The sequence below is a fragment of the Pseudorca crassidens genome, chromosome 9 (genome assembly GCF_039906515.1).
Source record: "Pseudorca crassidens isolate mPseCra1 chromosome 9, mPseCra1.hap1, whole genome shotgun sequence".
NCBI lineage: Eukaryota > Metazoa > Chordata > Mammalia > Artiodactyla > Delphinidae > Pseudorca > Pseudorca crassidens.
This window is the reverse complement of record NC_090304.1, coordinates 46,753,911-46,772,718: the sequence shown is the minus strand read 5'-3', so window position 1 is coordinate 46,772,718 and position 18,808 is coordinate 46,753,911. Positions and strand designations below refer to the sequence as shown.

At 45.7% G+C, this 18,808-nt stretch overlaps 1 protein-coding gene across 14 annotated transcripts in view; it reads right to left on the bottom strand.

Moving 5' to 3' along the window:
- DENND2B (DENN domain containing 2B) overlaps positions 1–18,808 on the bottom strand; it is a 174,054-nt gene that overhangs the window by 45,614 nt on the left and 109,632 nt on the right. For 9 of the 14 annotated variants that reach the window (XM_067749988.1, XM_067749987.1, XM_067749983.1 and 6 more), the window contains one exon: positions 5,910–6,014. In XM_067749988.1, coding sequence (XP_067606089.1) covers positions 5,910–5,989 — 80 coding nt within the window. In that variant the 5' untranslated portion in view covers positions 5,990–6,014. Of the gene's footprint in view, positions 1–2,143; positions 2,238–5,909; positions 6,015–17,735; positions 17,825–18,808 lie in introns of those variants that run through there. The other 5 variants (XM_067749981.1, XM_067749994.1, XM_067749992.1 and 2 more) reach the window with 2 other exon arrangements.

The window sequence follows — 18,808 nt, the reverse complement described above, 5'->3', positions numbered from 1 at the left end:
GAGCATTTATAAGACAGACGCCTTCTCTGAGACAGGTAAAAAAATGACGCCTTATGGGAACGTCCCCAATGCCCTAGGTCCAGCAAAAATGGAACTGCTGTATAAAGCAGAACCAGGCGCTACGCAAAGCCAAGAGGGAGAGAAAGGTAGCTGCAGGAAACCATGCTAAAGACATTTGTGATGGTTTCAAAACATGGTCCCCAAATTCTTTGACATGACTGCTGCCAACATGACCACTTCTCTTGAATCTGGGCTCTGTGATTGCTTGACCAATAGAATATGGTAGAACTGAATCTGTGCTACTTTTCAGGCCCAGGCCTCAGGAAACCAACAGCTTCTACTTCCTGTCTCTCAGGCTGTGAGAGAGCCCAGGGCATGTGGAGAGGGTAGGTGTTCTGACGGACAGTCTCAGCTGGGGTCCCAGCAACAGCCAGCATCAACCCCCAGACAGGTGAGGTAAGACGCCTCCAGGAAACACAAGCCCCTAGCCACTGAGTCACCCTAAGCCTTGAAGTCTTTCCAGCTGAGGTCCCAGACATCATGAGCAGGGAGCAGCCATCCCTGTGGTCTCTGTCTGAAATCCTAAACTACAGAGTCTGTGAGCAGAATCAAATGGTTGTTTCACACTATAAAATTTGGGATAGTTTTATAATGGTAGATACCTGACACAGATTTGGGTACCTAGAAGTGGAATGCTATTGACACAAAGTCCTAAAACATTGACCGTGGGACTGGGTGATGGTTGTTGGGGGTGCTTAAGGCAAAAATAAGGAAAACGTTAGAAGCTAGAGGAAAGGGGACCCTCATAATGTTGAAAAGTTTGGCAACTCTGTCACCTGTGGTAACATGGAAAATAGGAAGTATATCTAATATATTAGATGAACTAGCCAAAGACATTTCCAGGCAGAGTGCCAAAGGTGCCCTCTGACTCCTCGCTGTCTCTAGTGAAAGGAAAAAGAGATGAGCCAAACAGGGAACCGTTTTCAAACAAAATTTAAAGGAAACATAAACGAGAAAGGGCTTTCTGAGTTAGAAAATAAAACTTGTTTCAGTCTCTGTCTCTCTAGACAAGAAAAAATTCTCAAATTAAAAAATGGTTTCCAGGGCTTCCCTGGTGGCGCAGTGGTTGAGAGTCCGCCTACCGATGCAGGGGACATGGGTTTGTGCCCCGGTCCGGGAAGATCCCACATGCCGCGGAGCGGCTGGGCCCGTGAGCCATGGCTGCTGAGCCTGCGTGTCCGGAGCGTGTGCTCCGCAACGGGAGAAGTCGCAACAGTGAGAGGCCCGCGTACCGAAAAAAAACAAAACAAAACAAAACAAAAAAAACGGTTTCCAGATTGTGGTGACAGTTACACTCCGTGGGTGTGTGTATGTGTGTATATGAACTCATCAAATTGAAAACTTTATTCTTTTGGTTTTTTGTTTTGTTTTGTTTTAACATCTTTATTGGAGTATAACTGCTTTACAATGGTGTGTTAGTTTCAAACTGAAAACTTTAAATTGCATTTATGGTACTTTAATTATCCCTCAATAAATCTTTTTAAAAAAATCTAGAGTGGGACTGAAAGATCCTTTGCCAAGACCTAAGGAAGATTTAAAGTACTGCCTCACAGACTCTTACACACAGACAGACAAAAGGCCTTCTAAGGACCTTAAGGGTGAGCCCTGAAGATCCTCTGTAAATAATAAGGCCTCTAAGACTCTTAACAACCAGTGTCCCATAGCAATCTCACAGGGAAAAATCCACTTATCCACCTTCTGAGGTACTACAAGTGCCATGTGGAGGCTCTAAACCAAGGGCTCTAAGAGTGAATACAGAGAGGGGAGGGGAATCCTTCCTAGCTGAGTGGTCAAGAAAAGGACTGGGAGGGAAGTAACATCTGCATCCAGACTGGCAGAAATGTAAGGTTTGCATTAGAGAGCAGTGCAAGATTAAGACAGAAAGAAAAACCAGGGTTTTTTATGGAAGCCTTACAAAGCAAGCCAAGTTTGACTGTATCATAGATGACAGTAGTTTTTGAGCAGGGAAATCCCAGTCATGTTTATAGGGAGGTGAATGTAGAGGTACAATAAAATAACAGAAGGAACAGGAGAGCTAGGCTTGCGTTCTTCCCCCCATTAGCTTTGTATCCTTGGGGAGTACCTCCTCTTCTCTGTGTCTGTTAGCCAAACTGTCAAACAAGTGGGTGAGACCAAATGAGCTCCAAGGTTCCTCTTCAGCTCTGCCTTTCTCAGAGTCTATGGACTGAATGGAAAGGGAATCCAAAGTTAACAAGACCTATCATGGAAGATACTATAAAGAGTCAAATAGTACAAGTAGCCTATGCTCTAAGAGGCTGATCTCCCAGCCATCTAAACAACTGGTCAACCAACAGTTAGTCTTCTAGGTACCAGGCACAGTTCCAGGCTCAGAGGAAACAGAAAGCAGTCAAAGTCCTTGACCCCAAGAAGTCTACACTTTTACAGGCACCCAAGTTTCCCACACATACATCCAGAGGTAAGGTTTCCAAAACACAATACAGACAGCCTATATTTGCAAGTCACAATGATCCAGATGCTGGAGTTTCACAGTGAAGAAGCTGTTGAGGAAATAAGCAGACATGACAAGTCTTCTGAGAACAGCCCCTGCTGCCTGCCAAGTCTCACAGTACAAGTGAAATCTCCTGAGAGCAACAAGTGGCAAAGTTTACCCCATCTAGATGGCCGAACTAGCTCTCAACATAACACTTTCTTAGCAACCGTTAGCATGACCATTTCTTTTTTTTTTGGCTGCGTTGGGTTTTTCGTTGCTGCATGCAGGCTTTCTCTAGTTGCGGTGAGCGGGGGCTACTCTTGGTTGAAGTGTGCGGGCTTCTCATTGCGGTGGCTTCTCTTGTAGCGGAGCACGGGCTCTAGGTGCACGGGCTTCAGTAGTTGTGGCATGCGGGCTTCCGTAGTTGTGGCTCGCGGGCTCTAGAGCACAGGCTCAGGAATTGTGGCGCACGGGCTCAGTTGCTTTGCGGCATGTGGGATCTTCCCAGATCAGGAATTGAACCCGTGTCCCCTGCGTTGGCAGGTGGATTCTTAACCACTGTGCCACCATGGAAGCCCAGCATGACCATTTCTTAGCAAGCAAGTCACTAAGCTGCTTCTGGTCCCACCCAGGTCATCAACACCAACATCATAAAGCCTGACCTCTGGAATTCAGAGGAGCTTTGAGAATCTCACCTCCCACCCCCAGAAATGGATGCAGCCAAATCTAACGAGCTGGAGTGGGAACAGCCTGCGGGGAGGTGAAGCAGCTAAGGGTGAAGCAACGTGACCCTTTGTCCTCACTAACAGAGAGAAAGGGAAGCCTGCTCCAGGAGACCAAAATATAGCAAAGAACAAAACTTTGGTGGTAAAACGAGAGGTTCACGTTTCCTCCTCCTGCATATCCTGCCAAATCAAGAATGGGCTATAAAGGAAAAGGAAGAGAATAAACTAGCAAAACACTCCTAAGAACCTAATAATGGAATGGAATCTAGGATCTTTACCCCAAACTAGCTTAGTGGTGGCACCAGGTGAAGTCTTATTCAAATTAAGGATATGGCCTTGCAAATACATATCTTGGCAGTTCCACAGGGTCCCATTTGCCCGTCCCCACCAGTTTTCCATGCCCCAAAGTACCCCTGCCCCCAAAGCTAGATACAAATGCCTCTCAGTATCATCAGCTTCCTCTGCCTCCATGTGGATGATGTGGAGGTCCCCAAAGCAGCCAGGGTTCAAAGGCCCAGCTTTCCAAGGTCCTAGCACCCCTGCACTTCCCAACCAAAGTTCCGGTCATACCTGGGAGTCTTTTCTCACTGGAACTCCTGGGCTGGCAATGATTAAAGGGCCCCAGGTCACAGGCAAATGTCTATCGAAAGGTCAGACTAAGAAATCTGGGTGCCAAGGTCATCAATCCAAACTGTAAAAGCCTTGAAAAAAGAGAATGGATCATCCCCCCCCTTTTCCCCTTTTTGTTTTTCAAAATTGTCATCTGGTAGTTTCTCTGTCCACCAAAGAGCCCAGCACCTCGGAGGAGAGCCCTCAGAGTTCACTGACAACTTCCTAAGAACAGTCCCAGATTTGGCTGGGGGTGAAAGCAGCCAGAGAAACCACCAGATGACAATTTTGAAATAATAACAACTACAGTCCAGCAGTAGCCTCTGAGAGAAGACTGTAGCTAGCCACAGAGGCCTGTGACTCCATGCCAAAAGCCCAGGAGAGGAGGGAGGGAAGCGGAAAGGTGGCAGGAAGGAAGGGAAGTGAAGACTTGGCAGGGAAAAATGCCTTTTTTTAGGCACATCAGAGGCTCAGATATTTACAAATACCATCCGTCATGTTATGATGGCAAGCAGGCTGGGAAGCTAAAGGAAGAGCAATTTCTAAAAATGTTTAAAACATGTAGGTATATACTCCAAATAGAAACTAGGGTGCCTGTCAGCAGTTCTGATTCTGCTTTGTCACTTTATGTAAATACTGCATCTCCCATCCCGGTCCCCACAAAGCGGAAATTAGAAGAAAAAAAGAATACTTGAAGGAGCTGAGGGCTGCTGGGTACAGTAATTTCTAATTCAGGTTCTAAATATACTATTTCTTTTAATTTAAGAATAAAATGGTAAAATCACACACAATGCTTATTTCACCCATACAGTCTCATATAAAAAAGTTGGGAACCTTAATTCCCAGTCTCTATCTGCCAACTCAGAGGCAGACTGCAGAGTAAGAAATGCCACCAGACTCGGGGGGGAGGGGGGAGCCCAGCAAAGTGGTTCCTGAAAAGTAGATAATGGGAGACAAAGACTCTGAGATCTAGACCTGTTTCTGCCTTGGCCACCGACACACCCTGGGATAGGTCAGTTTTTCTATCTGCTTTACCCAAGAGTTTGTTGGTGCCTGCCATCCTCAGCCTCACCCAGTTCAGGGAAGCAAGTACGCAAGCAACTCTAGTCCAGGTTAGACGGGGTGCGTGCGCAGGGGGTGTTCTCACTGGTCTTGCTGCCACAGAGTAGATATTCAATTTGTTTGTCTAAGCCCCAAGCTCTAACAAGTCATAATCTACCAATTTCTGTTCGGTTGGCACAGTCAATCCAGACCATTTCCACTGGGACCAAACTGCACATATGGTGTACAGAATTCCTCTTGCCTCATTCACGCCAGTCACTCCCCAGGGGCCACATCCTATGCCCCATTCTATCAACCATACCTGGATATTAGCTCTGAGTGAACCAAACATCTACCACTACCTCTGGCCAGACGTGACTGTGTGCCACACTCCACTGGACTCAGCCTGGTAACGCACAGCCCAGACCTCCAGGAAGGAACTAGCCCGATCCCAGGGTAAGATGAGCATCCTTCTCATCACTATCCATTCTAGCGGCTGAGGTTCCAAAGGCCAAATCTGCCCAACTGAGATTCAGCAGAAGGGGCTATGAAGGGTATGTGGCTTTAATAAAAGAGGTTCTTCTAGGACATCAGCATCCAGCCTTGGCCAAGACCTGAGAAGCCCTGGTGAGGGTTGTACAGCTATCTGCCAGCTCTGGAAGCTTCTACCCCACCCCCGGGAGGAAGCTAACATTTACTGAGTGGCTTTTTGCCAGGCACTATGCTAAGCACTGACATATATTATCTCATTTAATCCTCACAGAAACTCTGTGAGATAAGTACTATTATTATTTTACAGATGAGTAACCAAAATGTTAGAGGGCATAAGAAAATGCCCTGAGATCTCACTATTTGGTAAGCAGTTAAAGTTTGGCCCAGATTGTGCACCTCTATGACTGTCAGAATCATGATGATAATCATTGACATTTGGCAGGAATCCTATCCAGGACACAGGTCACTAGGTGTCCTTTGATGTTACCTTCCAGTGAGCCCCATTCCCTTAGCAGTGCTCCCCGACTCACCTGCTCAGGGTCCCTCGAGGGGCCTTAGTGCCTCCAGCTCCGTGGGTGATACTGGAATTCTTGTTGGCAGTCATGGTCATTTCTGCTCTCTGCAAACACAGAGCCCTGCAAAGAAGACAAGACCTATAAGCCAAGTTTCCATGGGCAGCGAAAAGCACCTCAAACATTTCCAGATGACCTCCAAAACTGCCAACAGGGTTTCTGTGGTGGTTAGCAGGAACCACTTTCCCACATATATTTAATTTCATGTGTTACAGATTAAGAGCCTCAAGGGATCCCTGATCTGGGTTGGGGAAGAGTCTGTGAGCTAACAGATAACTTATCACTTCACAGAAAATGATTTTAAAAACTCCATTTCCATCCTGCTTCGTCTCATTTCTTAAGTTAGAGTTTCCCAAACTTCTGGCATGCCATACAGCCTTTATGAATTTTACCATATTTGCTTACCTCCTGAACAATCATTTATTCAATGTTTTTCTTTAATCAACTTGAAACTGACTTACTTTTCTTAAAATAGTTAATCTTGTTCTAAACAATTAATCATTGACAAATATTTACTGAGTGAGCACCCATGTCCTAGGCACTGCCATCCAGCAAAGAATGAAACAAAGTCTCTGCTCTCATGAAGCTTACATCCTTATGGAGGGAAACAGACAATAAGCAGGCACAAGTCATGTGTGTGATACATAAGTGTACATTTGTGTATAATATGTATAGTGATAAGTGGTAGGAAGAAAACATGAAGCAAGGTAGAGGGAGAGTGAAGAAGATTTGTTTTTTAAAATACGATGTTCAGGGAAGAACATCCTGATAAAGTGACATCTGAGCCAGAAACCACAGTTATGAGTTATCATATTTTTAACATTAAAATATGATAAAATTAATATACTTTAAGGTATTTAAGTATTTACAAAGTGAAAAATGTCTGTACATGTACCATATACAGTTAGCTAATATAGTAACATTATTTTATGCTAAAATAATAAAAGGAAGAAAAATGTTAAAACTTAAGGGTACATCCAGACTGGAAATTGTCTCCTATTTGCAGATGGTATTATCCTCCATGTAGAAAATCATAACAATTCCACTAAAACACTCTTAAACTAACGTATAAAGTCAAGCAAGTTTGCAGGATACAAAGTAATATTTAAAAAATCAATTTTCTTTCTACATACCAGCAATGAACAATCTGAAAATGAAATTTTAAAAATTCCATTAATAATAGCAGCAAAAAGAATAAAATACTTAGGAATAAACTTAACAAAAGAAGTGCAAGACGTATGCACTACAAACTACAAAACATCACGGAAAGAAATTAAAGAAGATATAAATAAATAGAAAGGCATCCCAGGTTCATGATCGGAGAACTCCAAGTTGTTAAGATGGCAAGATTCCCCGAATTGATCTACAGACTGAACAGAATACTCATCAACTGCAGAAATTGACAAGCTGATCCTAAAATTTTGTGGCAGTGCAAGGGACCCAGAGCAGTCAAAACCATCTTGAAAAAGAAGAATAAAGTTGGAGGACTCGCACTCACCAATTTCAAAGCATACTACAAAGCCATGGTAATCAAGACAGTGTGCACAGATGTAAGAACAGAAATAGAAATCAACAGAATAGAATTGAGAGTTGAGAAATAAACCCATACATTTACGGTTAATTGATTTTCAACAAGGATGCTAAGACAATTCAAGAGGGAAAGAAGAGTCTGGTTTTTTTTTTTTTGCGGTATGTGGGCCTCTCACTGTTGTGGCCTCTCCCATTGCGGAGCACAGGCTTCGGACACGCAGGCTCAACGGCCATGGCTCACGGGCCCAGCCACTCCGCGGCATGTGGGATCTTCCCAGACCGGGGCACGAACCCGTGTCCCCTGCATTGGCAGGCGGACTCTCAACCACTGAGCCACCAGGAAAGCCCAGAATAGTCTTTTCAGACAACTGGACATTCATATACAAAAGAATAAAGCAGGACCCTTATCCTTATACTATACAAAAAAAAGTAAAAATGGATTATAGACCTAAATTTAAGAGTTCAAATGACAAAAGCGAAGCCTGGAATACAACATAGAGGTAAAGCTTTGTAACACTGGATTAGGCAACAGTTTCTTAGATATGACACAAGCAACAAAAGAAAAAAGATATAAACTGTATTATACTAAATAAAAAACTTTTGTGCTGTAAAAAATACCACAAGAAAGTAAAAAGACTCCCACAGAATGGGAGAATTATTTGCAAATCATATATATCTGCTAAGCAACTTGTATCTAGAATACATAAAGAACTCTTCCAACTCAATAATAAAAAGACATAATCTAATTTAAAAGTAGACAAACAGAACACACCATTGTAAAGCAATGATACTCCAATAAAGATGTTAAAAAAAAAGTAGACAAAGAATTTAAACAGACATTTCTCCAAAGATATAAAGTTGGCTAAGAAGCACATGAAACAATGTTCAACATCACTAGTCATTAGGGAAATACAAATCAAAACCACAGTGAGGTATTACTTCACACCACCAGGATGACTCCAGTCAAAAAGATAAAAACAAGTGCTAGTGAGACTGTGGAGAAACGAAAACCTTCATTCACTGCTGGTGGAAATGTAAAATTGTGCAGCCACTTTGGAAAATACTTTGGCAGTTCCTCAAAAAGGGATACATAGAGTTACCATAAGACTCAGCATGATTCACCCCTGGGTATACAGCCAAGAGAAATGAAAACATGTCCACACAAATACTCATACCAATGTTCATAATAGCCAGAAAGTGGAAACAACTCAAATGTCCATCAGTGGACGAATGCATTAACAAAGTGTCGTATATCCATAAAATGGAATATTATTCAGACATAAAAAAGGAGACATTCCACAACATGGATGAACTCTCATGCCATTTTTATGAAATGTACAGAATAGGCAAATCTGCAGAGACAGAAAATAAATTAATGGCTGCTTAGGGTTGAGTTGAGGGTAGGAGAATGGGGAGTGACTGCAATGAGTATGGGTTTTCTTTTGAGGGAGTGAAAAAAAGTTCTGAAATTAGATAAACAGTGGTGATGGTTGCATAACTGTGAATATATTTTAAAAATGAATTGTACACATAACACAAGTGAATTTTATGGTATGTGAATTATATCTCAATTTAGATGTTAAAAAAAACTTAAAAAAAATTTTAAGTCCCTTGGAGAATAGATGTGAGAGACAACAGTAATTCACAGTATCTCTAATGTGAATGTGGACTCTGTTCTGGGCCAACAGCACCTTCACAGACGCTGAACAGTTCAGGAACAATAGTTCTCTCACTCTGATTGGCATTCTCATCACACTGACCAAAATGAAGTATGTCTGGATGTGGAAGTTAAACATATTTATTTATGGCCACTAATGACCTTAATCCTGGAGGCCATCTTACTTATTATCTTGGTGCAAATAAGTGATTGGTTTCGATGATAAAAAATAAGCCAGACCCTAATTCTTGATATCATTTATAATTCTTTCCTAATTTCAACATGAAATGCACTCTCTCTAATTTCCTTACCTGTATACAATCTCTCAAGGTTGTCGTTTTGGTGATGGTAGTGGTGAGTGATGCGGGAGCTGGAAGGGAGGAAGAAGCCCGTAGGTGCTAGCAATGGTGATAGCAATGAAACATCCCCCACGATGCTTTTAGAGAAAGAAAACAAACCCTGAGCCTCATTTTTATCCTTCATGAAAAGCCTTCCCGGGCTTCCCTGGTGGCGCAGTGTTGAGAATCCGCCTGCCAATGCAGGGGACACGAGTTCGAGCCCTGGTCCAGGAAGATCCCACATGCCGCGGAGCAACTAAGCCCGTGCGCCACAACTACTGAGTCTGCGCTCTAGAGCCCGTGAGCCACAACTACTGAGCCAGGGTGCTGCAACTAAGGAAGCCCGCGCACCTACAGCCTGTGCTCCACAACGAGAAGCCACCGCAGTGAGAAGCCCGCGCACCTCAACGAGGAGTAGCTCCCGCTCGCAGCACGCAAAGACCCAATGCAGCCAAAAATACAATAAATAAATTTAAAACAAAAACAAAGAAAAGCCTTCCCTACCTATTGAGGAAAAAATCTTTATAAACTTAAGTATATAGCATAATGTTAGTATGAGGAGAAGGAAGAAGGGGAGTCAATCCTGCCACCAGAGCACCTGTGCACGCCGGCTCTGGTGAGATATTCTTTACCTGCACCAGCCAAGGGCCAAGTTAAGTGCTTGGCGTATGGCTGTGTGTGTTAAACAGAAAGAAGGGAAAGGAGAGGCAGCCTCTGGAAGCTTTCCCAGACCAGTTCTCAGGGTCCTTAGGGAGCACAGTGCTACAAGGAATCAACTTGCTAAGCATCAGCTTTCAACTGTGCCCATGGTAACAACGGTCACAATAATCATCAGAACCCATCATAACAACACTGGACATGCTCTACCAGCTCCAGGGCAGGCCCTCAGGGAAAGGAGAGAAGATTTGTGGAAAGACCAGAAACTGAAATATATTAAAAGAACATGATGAAAAATATATTCTTTCCTTCCCTGAATTTCTGATCTAAAATGCTCTGAAATGCAATCATATACTTGAATATGAGAACACAGAGCCAACTTAGTCAGAAGGAAGAATGTAGATAGCTGTGATTTTTGCTTAGGCCAAGAAGAAAAATCCTGTGAAGATGCAACCAAGAGAGGAGTGGGTCAAAACTACCAGGCCCACGGCATTAGCCCTTGGTCACACTTCTGCAAGAACACAGCTGCTATTCTCAGCAGTGGCCCAGGAGTTGAGGCATCTTGGGCAGGCACTGCTGAGAACCCCAGGAGAGCCTACTAAGTCAGAGATGCTTACTTGCTGTGCTCCCTCCCACCTGCTCTCTCTAGCCAGGTCTACCAGGTTCAGGGAATAATCCAGCGGCCTGAGGAACTAAGGACCAGGCTAACCCTTTACACCTGAAGCGCAGACTTGAGCACTCTGCATGGCAGGCTTCCTGGGGGACACTGCTTCTCCCAAGGCCCTAAGCGCCGCCCCAGGCTCCCATCTGTGCTTTCAGCCTGATTGCTTGGCTAGTCTGGCTGCAAAGAGAGAGACACTCCCAAGGAAAAGAAACACCCACCGGGAATAGAGCAGAGAAGCCAAGAGGATGAGAGGTGTTTTGCTAGCTCCCAGGCCCATCAACGGCAAAAACTACATGTTTGGAAAATGAAATTGTTCAATTAGCATCTACCACCGATCACGAATTGCTCAAAACCCCAGCTCTGACAAATTACAGGCAACTATCTGAAGAGTTACAACCCAGAGAAAGGAACAGAATAAGGTACCACTAGAACTTCTCTACAAACTCTGCATCGAGACAGAGACCACAGTCCCAGGTTCTCAAGGTGCAGTGAGAAGGACACCCAGCCTGGAGTCAGCCCAACCCTGCCTCTAGCAACTGCTGGCCAAGGGTCATCGTACATGTGAGTTTCGAGGACTCAACATTCTCGCTATAAGAGCAATAATAATGACATGACCTACCTCACGTGATTATTATTCTGGCACACTGAAGCTTAATAAATCATTTTTCTTCCAGATCATGCTTCTCTACGTATTTGGAAGACACCCTCTCCATTCCCAAGCTAGATTCATTTTTCAGACTCCCCGGCACTGCCATCCAATCCATTTACTCTATGCTAGGCACTGTGCAAGGTACTAGGATATGAAAATGGACAGCTACAGTCCCTGCCCTGGAAAAGCTAACTGTAAAGGGAGAAAAGTGAAGGAAAAAGTGGACTCTATGAAGGCCTTATAGAGAGGTGACATTTGAAAGTAAGCCTTCACCTGTTTGTTACCCATGGTAAAGAGGACTTAAGAAAAAAAGCAAAGGCACATTTATTATCAAAGGTGCTGCTAGATTCTTTATAAAATTATAATAGCTAAAGTTATAAGCATTTTAAAGGATTAAATCATTTAATCCTTGTGACAACCCTACGAAGTGGGTACTATTATTATTTACACGTTACCAAGGAAACCAAGGTACAGAGCAGTTAAATCGCTTGTCCCAAGTCACACAGCTAGAAAGTGGCAAGGCAGGAATTTGAGCCCAGGTGGCCTGCACCAGCGCCCTTGCGGCTCTGAGTCAGCACTCTGCATGGCCTCCAATCATCTTGCATTTCAGCTCTCACCATCCCATGACGTAGTGATAATACAGGCCCAATTTTCCAATCAGGAAATTGAGATTGAGAGAGATTAAATGATTGGCCCAAGATCACTCACCTAGTGAAGGAATAGGGCAGGACAGTGGACTCAGCTCTGACTCCACTGTCCACTTACTTTTCTTAACATTGATGGGGCTGCTTGTTAAAAATGCAGAATCCCAGGTCCCACCTCCCCCTCTTGAACGGAGCCTAGGAATTTGTATGTTCAGGAAGCACTTCAGGCTAGTGTTACACGCCTGTAAGTGTGAAAACTTGAGTACCACAATGTGCTGAGGACTTGTAAAGGTATGAAGGGTCACTACTGACCATCCTCCCAAGAGTCTGCCCAGCTGTGAGCAAATACAAGATGGACACTCGGTCCTCTTCCTTCTCCCACCCCCCCAGCTTCTTCCACCTGCACAGACCCACCGACCCTCAACAAAGGAGAAGGCATGTCACAGGATCCAGTGAAAGCATTATCAATGTCTGCTCTAAACAGTTACCTCAGTCTTTGTTGTACTCTGAGTTCTTGTATCTCAAAACAGCTCTTCCTGCCACCCACCCCTGGTAGCTAACAACCGCTTTCCTCACTTTCCCCTCACTTCCAAACTCCTGGGAAAAAAGAGTTTATACCCGAAGATATTAACTGGTGGTTTGCAAGAGCAAAAATATGTTCCATTTGGTTTTCCCTTCATTTTTTTAAAAAAAGTTGAATTGGTTATCAAACGTTTTAAACATTGGGTGAGTATAAATGAAATGCAAATAAAAATTCAGATTCTGGCTTCTCTTGAAAAATTAGAAAACCTGCCATCACCGTCTGCATTTCTATATGGCAGCAGTTGGCAGTCCAGTTAGATGTAGCAAGCTCTCTCCGAATTACCACTGTCCCTCCCCACCCAACGCCTACAGGTGGCCAGCTTTGCTCAGCTCTGTGGCCTGACTCTCCCAGTCAGCAGGTGAGTGCTGTGTCCCACGTCCCGGCAAGGAAGGGGTAGGGGGCACTGCCCTGGGAGCAGCCACACAAAGCCTCCTGGAGGGCTGGGCTTGAGCAGTGCAGGGAGGAGCCTATGCCGGCCGCTTGAAACCCTCCATCTACTGCCCTCGCTGCCACTGGAGGAAAGACCCTCTGGAAGGCTCCCTGCTGTCACTCAGGCCAGCCTGCATCTTGCAGTTGTCTCTCCAGCTCCCTCAGTGCTCCCTCTCCCTACCATCCAGTCTCATCACCCAATCCACAGATGCTCTGCCCGGGTCTGAGAAGGGATCCCTTAGAGGTCAGTCTCTGAAGGGAGCTCCTTCTGAGGGGTGCCCAGCCTCTAAGAATGGACCTTACTATCCTAGAGCAAAAAACTGTTTCCCCTCGTTAAGTGACATTTCTAAACGTCTGTGTGGTACTTTTCCGCAGGCCTAATTTCGGACATGACAGTATGCCTCGCCCCTGAGGAGGAGACATTTGAGCCCTGAGAGCGCTGAAGAACAGATGCAAGTGTTTGGAGGGAAGCCTCCCGTTCTGCTGGGGTTAATAAGGTCGCCACTGAGAGGAAACACAAACACTGCCCAGCACCCTACTTGTCTGGTCTAGGTAAGAAGTCAGGAGCCACCCCCCGCCCGCCGCCGGCAAAGGAAACCTCTAAAGCACATGAGAGAATTTCTGCCCACGTCGACATTCCACTGATCTCTTAAGCAATCTCTGGTGCGGAAGTAATAGCTTAGGAAGCAGCCCAGAGGGAAGGAGAAGGTGAGAAAGGGAACGGAACTCTGTGTGCCCCGAGAACCTGGCTTCAGCCCAGTCCGGCTCCGTACAGCTGTGGTCTGACTGCCCTGGAGTCAACCTGCTACTCACCCTGCTCAGGGAACACCTACCAGACTGTCCTCACCCCCTCACTGACTCCCTCCTGCTGCCCTTGGTCATCTAGGCCCTGCGGCAGGCCGAGCAGAAAAGGATCAGACTGGCAGCTCCCCCAGAGGAGGGCCTACGTCTCTCATTTCTTCCTCCAAGAGTCTCGGCAACCAGCACTGGCACCGCAAGTTTCAGGGAGGGTCATCATTAGAGAGAGTTCCTTTTAAGTACCCAAACCAGAGTTCTCGAAAGCGGGAGCGTTTGATTCTCCCTTTCTCTCCTGCAGGTGTCCTTGGACTGGGCCAAGGCGGGAGGCGCCTCATCTACCTTTCATAGCTCTGCCTGGACTGACAGCTCAGGCTCTGCTGTCGCGGCTCACCTGCACAGCCTTCCTAGGAAATTCAGCCATCCCACAGGTCCCCTGACATCCTGGCCCGCTCTGTCCCCACGCGGCTGAGAAAGCTGTAGGGCAGTGCTAGCTAGTTCTTCGCCATGTTTTGAACAATCCTCAGTACTTGGCAGAGACTTCTGCACATAAAAGACAGGCAAATAAACGTTAACTGATTTGCCAACTGATGGCAAAAGAGGGCCCCCAAGGAGTCAAAGGCCAGGAAGACAAAGGGCCCTAGAAATTCTAGCACTGGCCATATCCTTTAAGGTGCACTCTTCTGCTCCCCGAAGTCATGGCTGCAATAAATCCAATGAAAGGGAGGTTTCCAGCTGTAGGTGCCACCCAGTTGGATTGTCACCAGCAGGCCTTTTCCTCCCAGCCCTCAGCCAGTCCTGTCTACCTCAGGAGTTTCAATCTCCTCACAAGTGCCCCTATTATCTTCCAGGGTCCTCCTGCGGTAACAGTTCTCATCCAACACACCCATGAAGAAAGGCTGCTCCTGGGAAACCTGCCTTCACCTCCACGCTGGCTTTCTCCTCCCCCACCCCTCTTTTCCCCGCTTCCTTTCCTGACTCATTTCTCACTGGTTATCTGCCCACAACCTTGTCTTTGGTTCTGTTGTGCCTAAAGTCAAGGGGTTACACAAGGGAAAGGGGAGAAAGTGGGCTCAGAGGTTGGGTGGGTGGGTATCAAAAGCTGTAGAAAGGGAGCCAGGAAGGTTTTTCTCAAGTCTGTCCCCTAATTCCCTCCAAAGTTCCAGACCCCTTTTCTCCGTCGGCACTTCTACATACCTGGTACCTTGGATCTTTTCCATTCCAGCCCCAAGCTCTGGGGCTCTAGGTCCAGAAAGCCCTTTGAGCAAAAATGTTGAGGGGATTATGAGCCTGGTCAAGTGGAGAGGAACCAAGATTTGTTTTGCTGGGAGATCAGAAGAATTGCTGGGGGTTTTTACAGGTCCCTGTGAGGCTGAAATCTGTCTCAACCAGTCACAAAAAAGATGATTTTTGTTGTTGTTGTTGAATAACAACCAGAAAAAAATTAAGCTCTCTTTCCATCTCCTGACTGTCCACTTATCACTCCCACATCCTCTTTCCCAACTCTCCTCCCCAAAGAGGTCTTTAAGTTTGGGTTTTCAACCTCAACCATTTTCAATCCCTTTTCCTGCCAGATGGTCCTTCTCCAGTTCAGTACAGATTCTGTGGAGGTTTGAAGTTGGGTTTAAATGTTTCCTGAAAGCCTAAAATGGGGTGAGGGCTTGTTAGGCAATTCCAGGCCAAAGGAATCCTGGTTGCTTCCAAGACAGTTTTAAAAACCTAGACATGGCTGTTTCTGCCAGTCTGGAAACTCAGCCTCTCAGCGAGCGGCTTAACCCAGCTCTGCCAGGACGATGGAGCCCGCTCTGTCCATAGAACGGAGGCCTGCCCCACAAAGAGCCCTGCCCTCTTTCACCCTTGGCAAGAAGAACCTGGTGGGTCCTGTACACATGATGATGATTCCAAGGCCACAGACCTATCTCACACCAGTGCCTTCCCTCTGCCAGTCACAGCAGACTAACTGCCATTTCCTACACATGCCAGGAGTGTTCATGCCTCCAAGCTTTTATTCAACCAATTCCTTCCATCATCAAGTCCTCCACCACCATTCTTTCTTAAATATCCAGTTCAAATGTTGACTTCTTTCTGAAGCCTTTCCCAATCCTACGTCTTGACCCCATTCTCACCCTTCCCATGCTCTCCAGCCTAGCTGAACTCAACCTGACTGATGGCAAGATGCCTGCCCTGCTCCAGAAAAACACACCACCCACAAGCCAACTTTCTCAGAAGAGGACTAGGAAATAGTAAGGGCTAAAGGGACTGGGCAAGCCTCAATGCCTCCGTTTTCCTACCTGTAGTATAGGAAGAATACTCTACCTCTATAATGAGAACTTGAAGACCAATGAGAAGCCATGTATAAAAAACAGAGGATACTCAGAACCAAGAGGGAACATACTTGAAGTCTCTGGCTTTCCCCCAACTCTCAGCCTCAGGACCTCTTCTCTTGTCCTCACTCTCTTAGCTCTTACTCTGTTTCCTATTTCACTGAGAAAATAGAAACAATCAGAACAGACCCTCAATAAACTACCACCATCACATTTACCCACCACCAGCAACAGGGCAGATCTTGTCACTACTTCTGCTCAAAACCCTAACATGGATCCCAATCACTAAAAGTAAGAGCCAAAATCTTCACAATGACCTACAAGGTCTTCATCATCTAGGTCTCTATGAGATCTCTGACCTCATTTCAACTACTCTTTCCCTTTACGTTTTCCCCACCAGCCACACTATCTCCTTATTATTTCTTCAAATACACCAGGCACATTCCAACTCCGGGCCTCCACACCTGCTGTCCCCTGTAACTAGAACATACTCCCCCAAGAGAGCCTGCTCCCTCATCTCCCAGGTCTTTGGTCAGACATCATCATCTTAGTGAGGCCTTCCCTGGATCACACTAAAATTTAGTGTTAAGAAATTACTACTAGGGACTTCCCTGGTGGCGCAGTGGTTAAGAATCCGCCTTCCAATGCGGGGTACGCAGGTTCGATCCCTGGTCAGGGAACTAAGATCCCACATGCCGCAGGGCAGCTAAGCCCATGCGCCACAATTACTGAGCTTGCGCTCCTCAACTAGAGAGACCACGTGCCGCAAAACTACAGAGCCCACGCACTCTGGAACCTGCGTGCCACAACTAGAGAGAGAAAACCCACACACCACAACTAGAGAGAAGCCTGCACACCACAAAAAAAGAGCCTGCATGCCTCAACGAGGACCCCGTGTGCCGCAGCCAAAAATAAATTAAATAAATAATAAATAAATCTTTTTTTAAAAAAAAAAAAGAAAAATTTTTTTAATGAAGAAACATTTGCCACCATTTCAGAGTGGCTCTACCCGGACAGAGTGAGCAGGCTGGGGGCTTCACTGTCCAGGCCCATCTTCCAAGCCCACCAGCCTTCCCAGTTCAGAGTCTGACCTACCCTCAGCAAGCACACCCACTCAGAAAACTGAAAAGTGGGCCACATCCTATGAACACCCAAAAGATTCAGGGCAGGGGTGGCTGCAGCCCCAGAACAACTGAAGTTGCTCTCTGCAAAGATTGCAATGATTTTCCTATTATAAAATGCAAAGATCCTTTCTCTGGGGCTTAATGAATCAGAGGACCTTCCTTTCCTCGTGTCTACTGTTTGGGACACTACTGATCAGCCCTCTCTGAAGCACTGTAATGTAGTTAACTCTCAATCTGGAGTACGGTCTCTGGGGGTAGCATTTTACCATCTGCCTGGAGGATCCTCACGCTCATCAAAAGAGGGCACAGGTTAAGAAAGGTTGGGGGAATACTGTCAGAGAAGTAGAGAGAGACAGGTGTGGCACCTAAGACTTCTATTTGTTTACGTACCTGAAGCCTCTGAGGGCATCTTCCCAGCCAGGCCCCCATGCTACTGTGCTATACTCTGGTCCTTGCCCTTGAGCAGCTCCCCATCCTGCCTGAGAGAGACAAGTAAAGAAAAGATTCTGGCACATTGTAACAAGAGCTGTGATAGATGTATGCACACAGAGTTCTGAGAGCAAGGAGAAAAGACACCTAATCAGATGGACAGGACGGAGGTAAGGGAGGGCTTCTGGAGGAGACAAGAAGTAACACTGGGCTGAGTCTTGCAGGACTTGTGGAAGATAAAGAAGGCAGAAGAACACTGCTGCAAGCAGAAGAAAAACCATGAACAAAAGCCAAGGAGATCTTAGAGCAAGAACAGGACACAAAAGGCAATAACCATAGTGGAAAACATTGATAAATCAGACTACACTAAATAAGAACTCTGTTCATTAAAAAATGCCACTTAGAGAGTGAAAAAAGAACCTTTGGAGTGGGTACACAGGTTACAGAACTCAGCAGATTAGGAACATTAGATACACAGAGGAAACTTATCAAGAAGTAGAGTAACTCTCAAACTGCAGATCTTGGCCAGATCATTAGGGCTGAATTTCCCTTTGGATAAAAGTCTCAGTTTTGGAAGGGAGTAGAAGAAAGTGCACATACACAGCCAGGCTCTGCTAGTTCTAAGTATGCATTTATCTCATTTAATCTAGCTGTCATTGTCTCTATTTTACGGATGAAGAAACTGAGGCTCGGACTTCCCTGGTGGCGCAATGGTTAAGAATCCACCTGCCAATGCAGGGGACACAGGTTCAAGCCCTCGTCTGGGAAGATCCCAGAGCCACAACTACTGAGCCCGTGCACCACAACTACTGAAGCCCACGCACCTAAAGCCCGTGCTCCGCAACAAGAGAAGCCACCGCAATGAAAAGCCCGCTCACCGCAACAAAGAGTAGCCCCCGCTCACCGCAACTAGAGAAAAGCCCGCACGCAACAACGAAGACCCAGTGCGGCCAAAAATTAATTAATTAATTTTTAAAAAATAAGGAAACTGAGGCTTAGGCTAAGTAATTTGCTCAGGGTTTCACAGTAAGTGG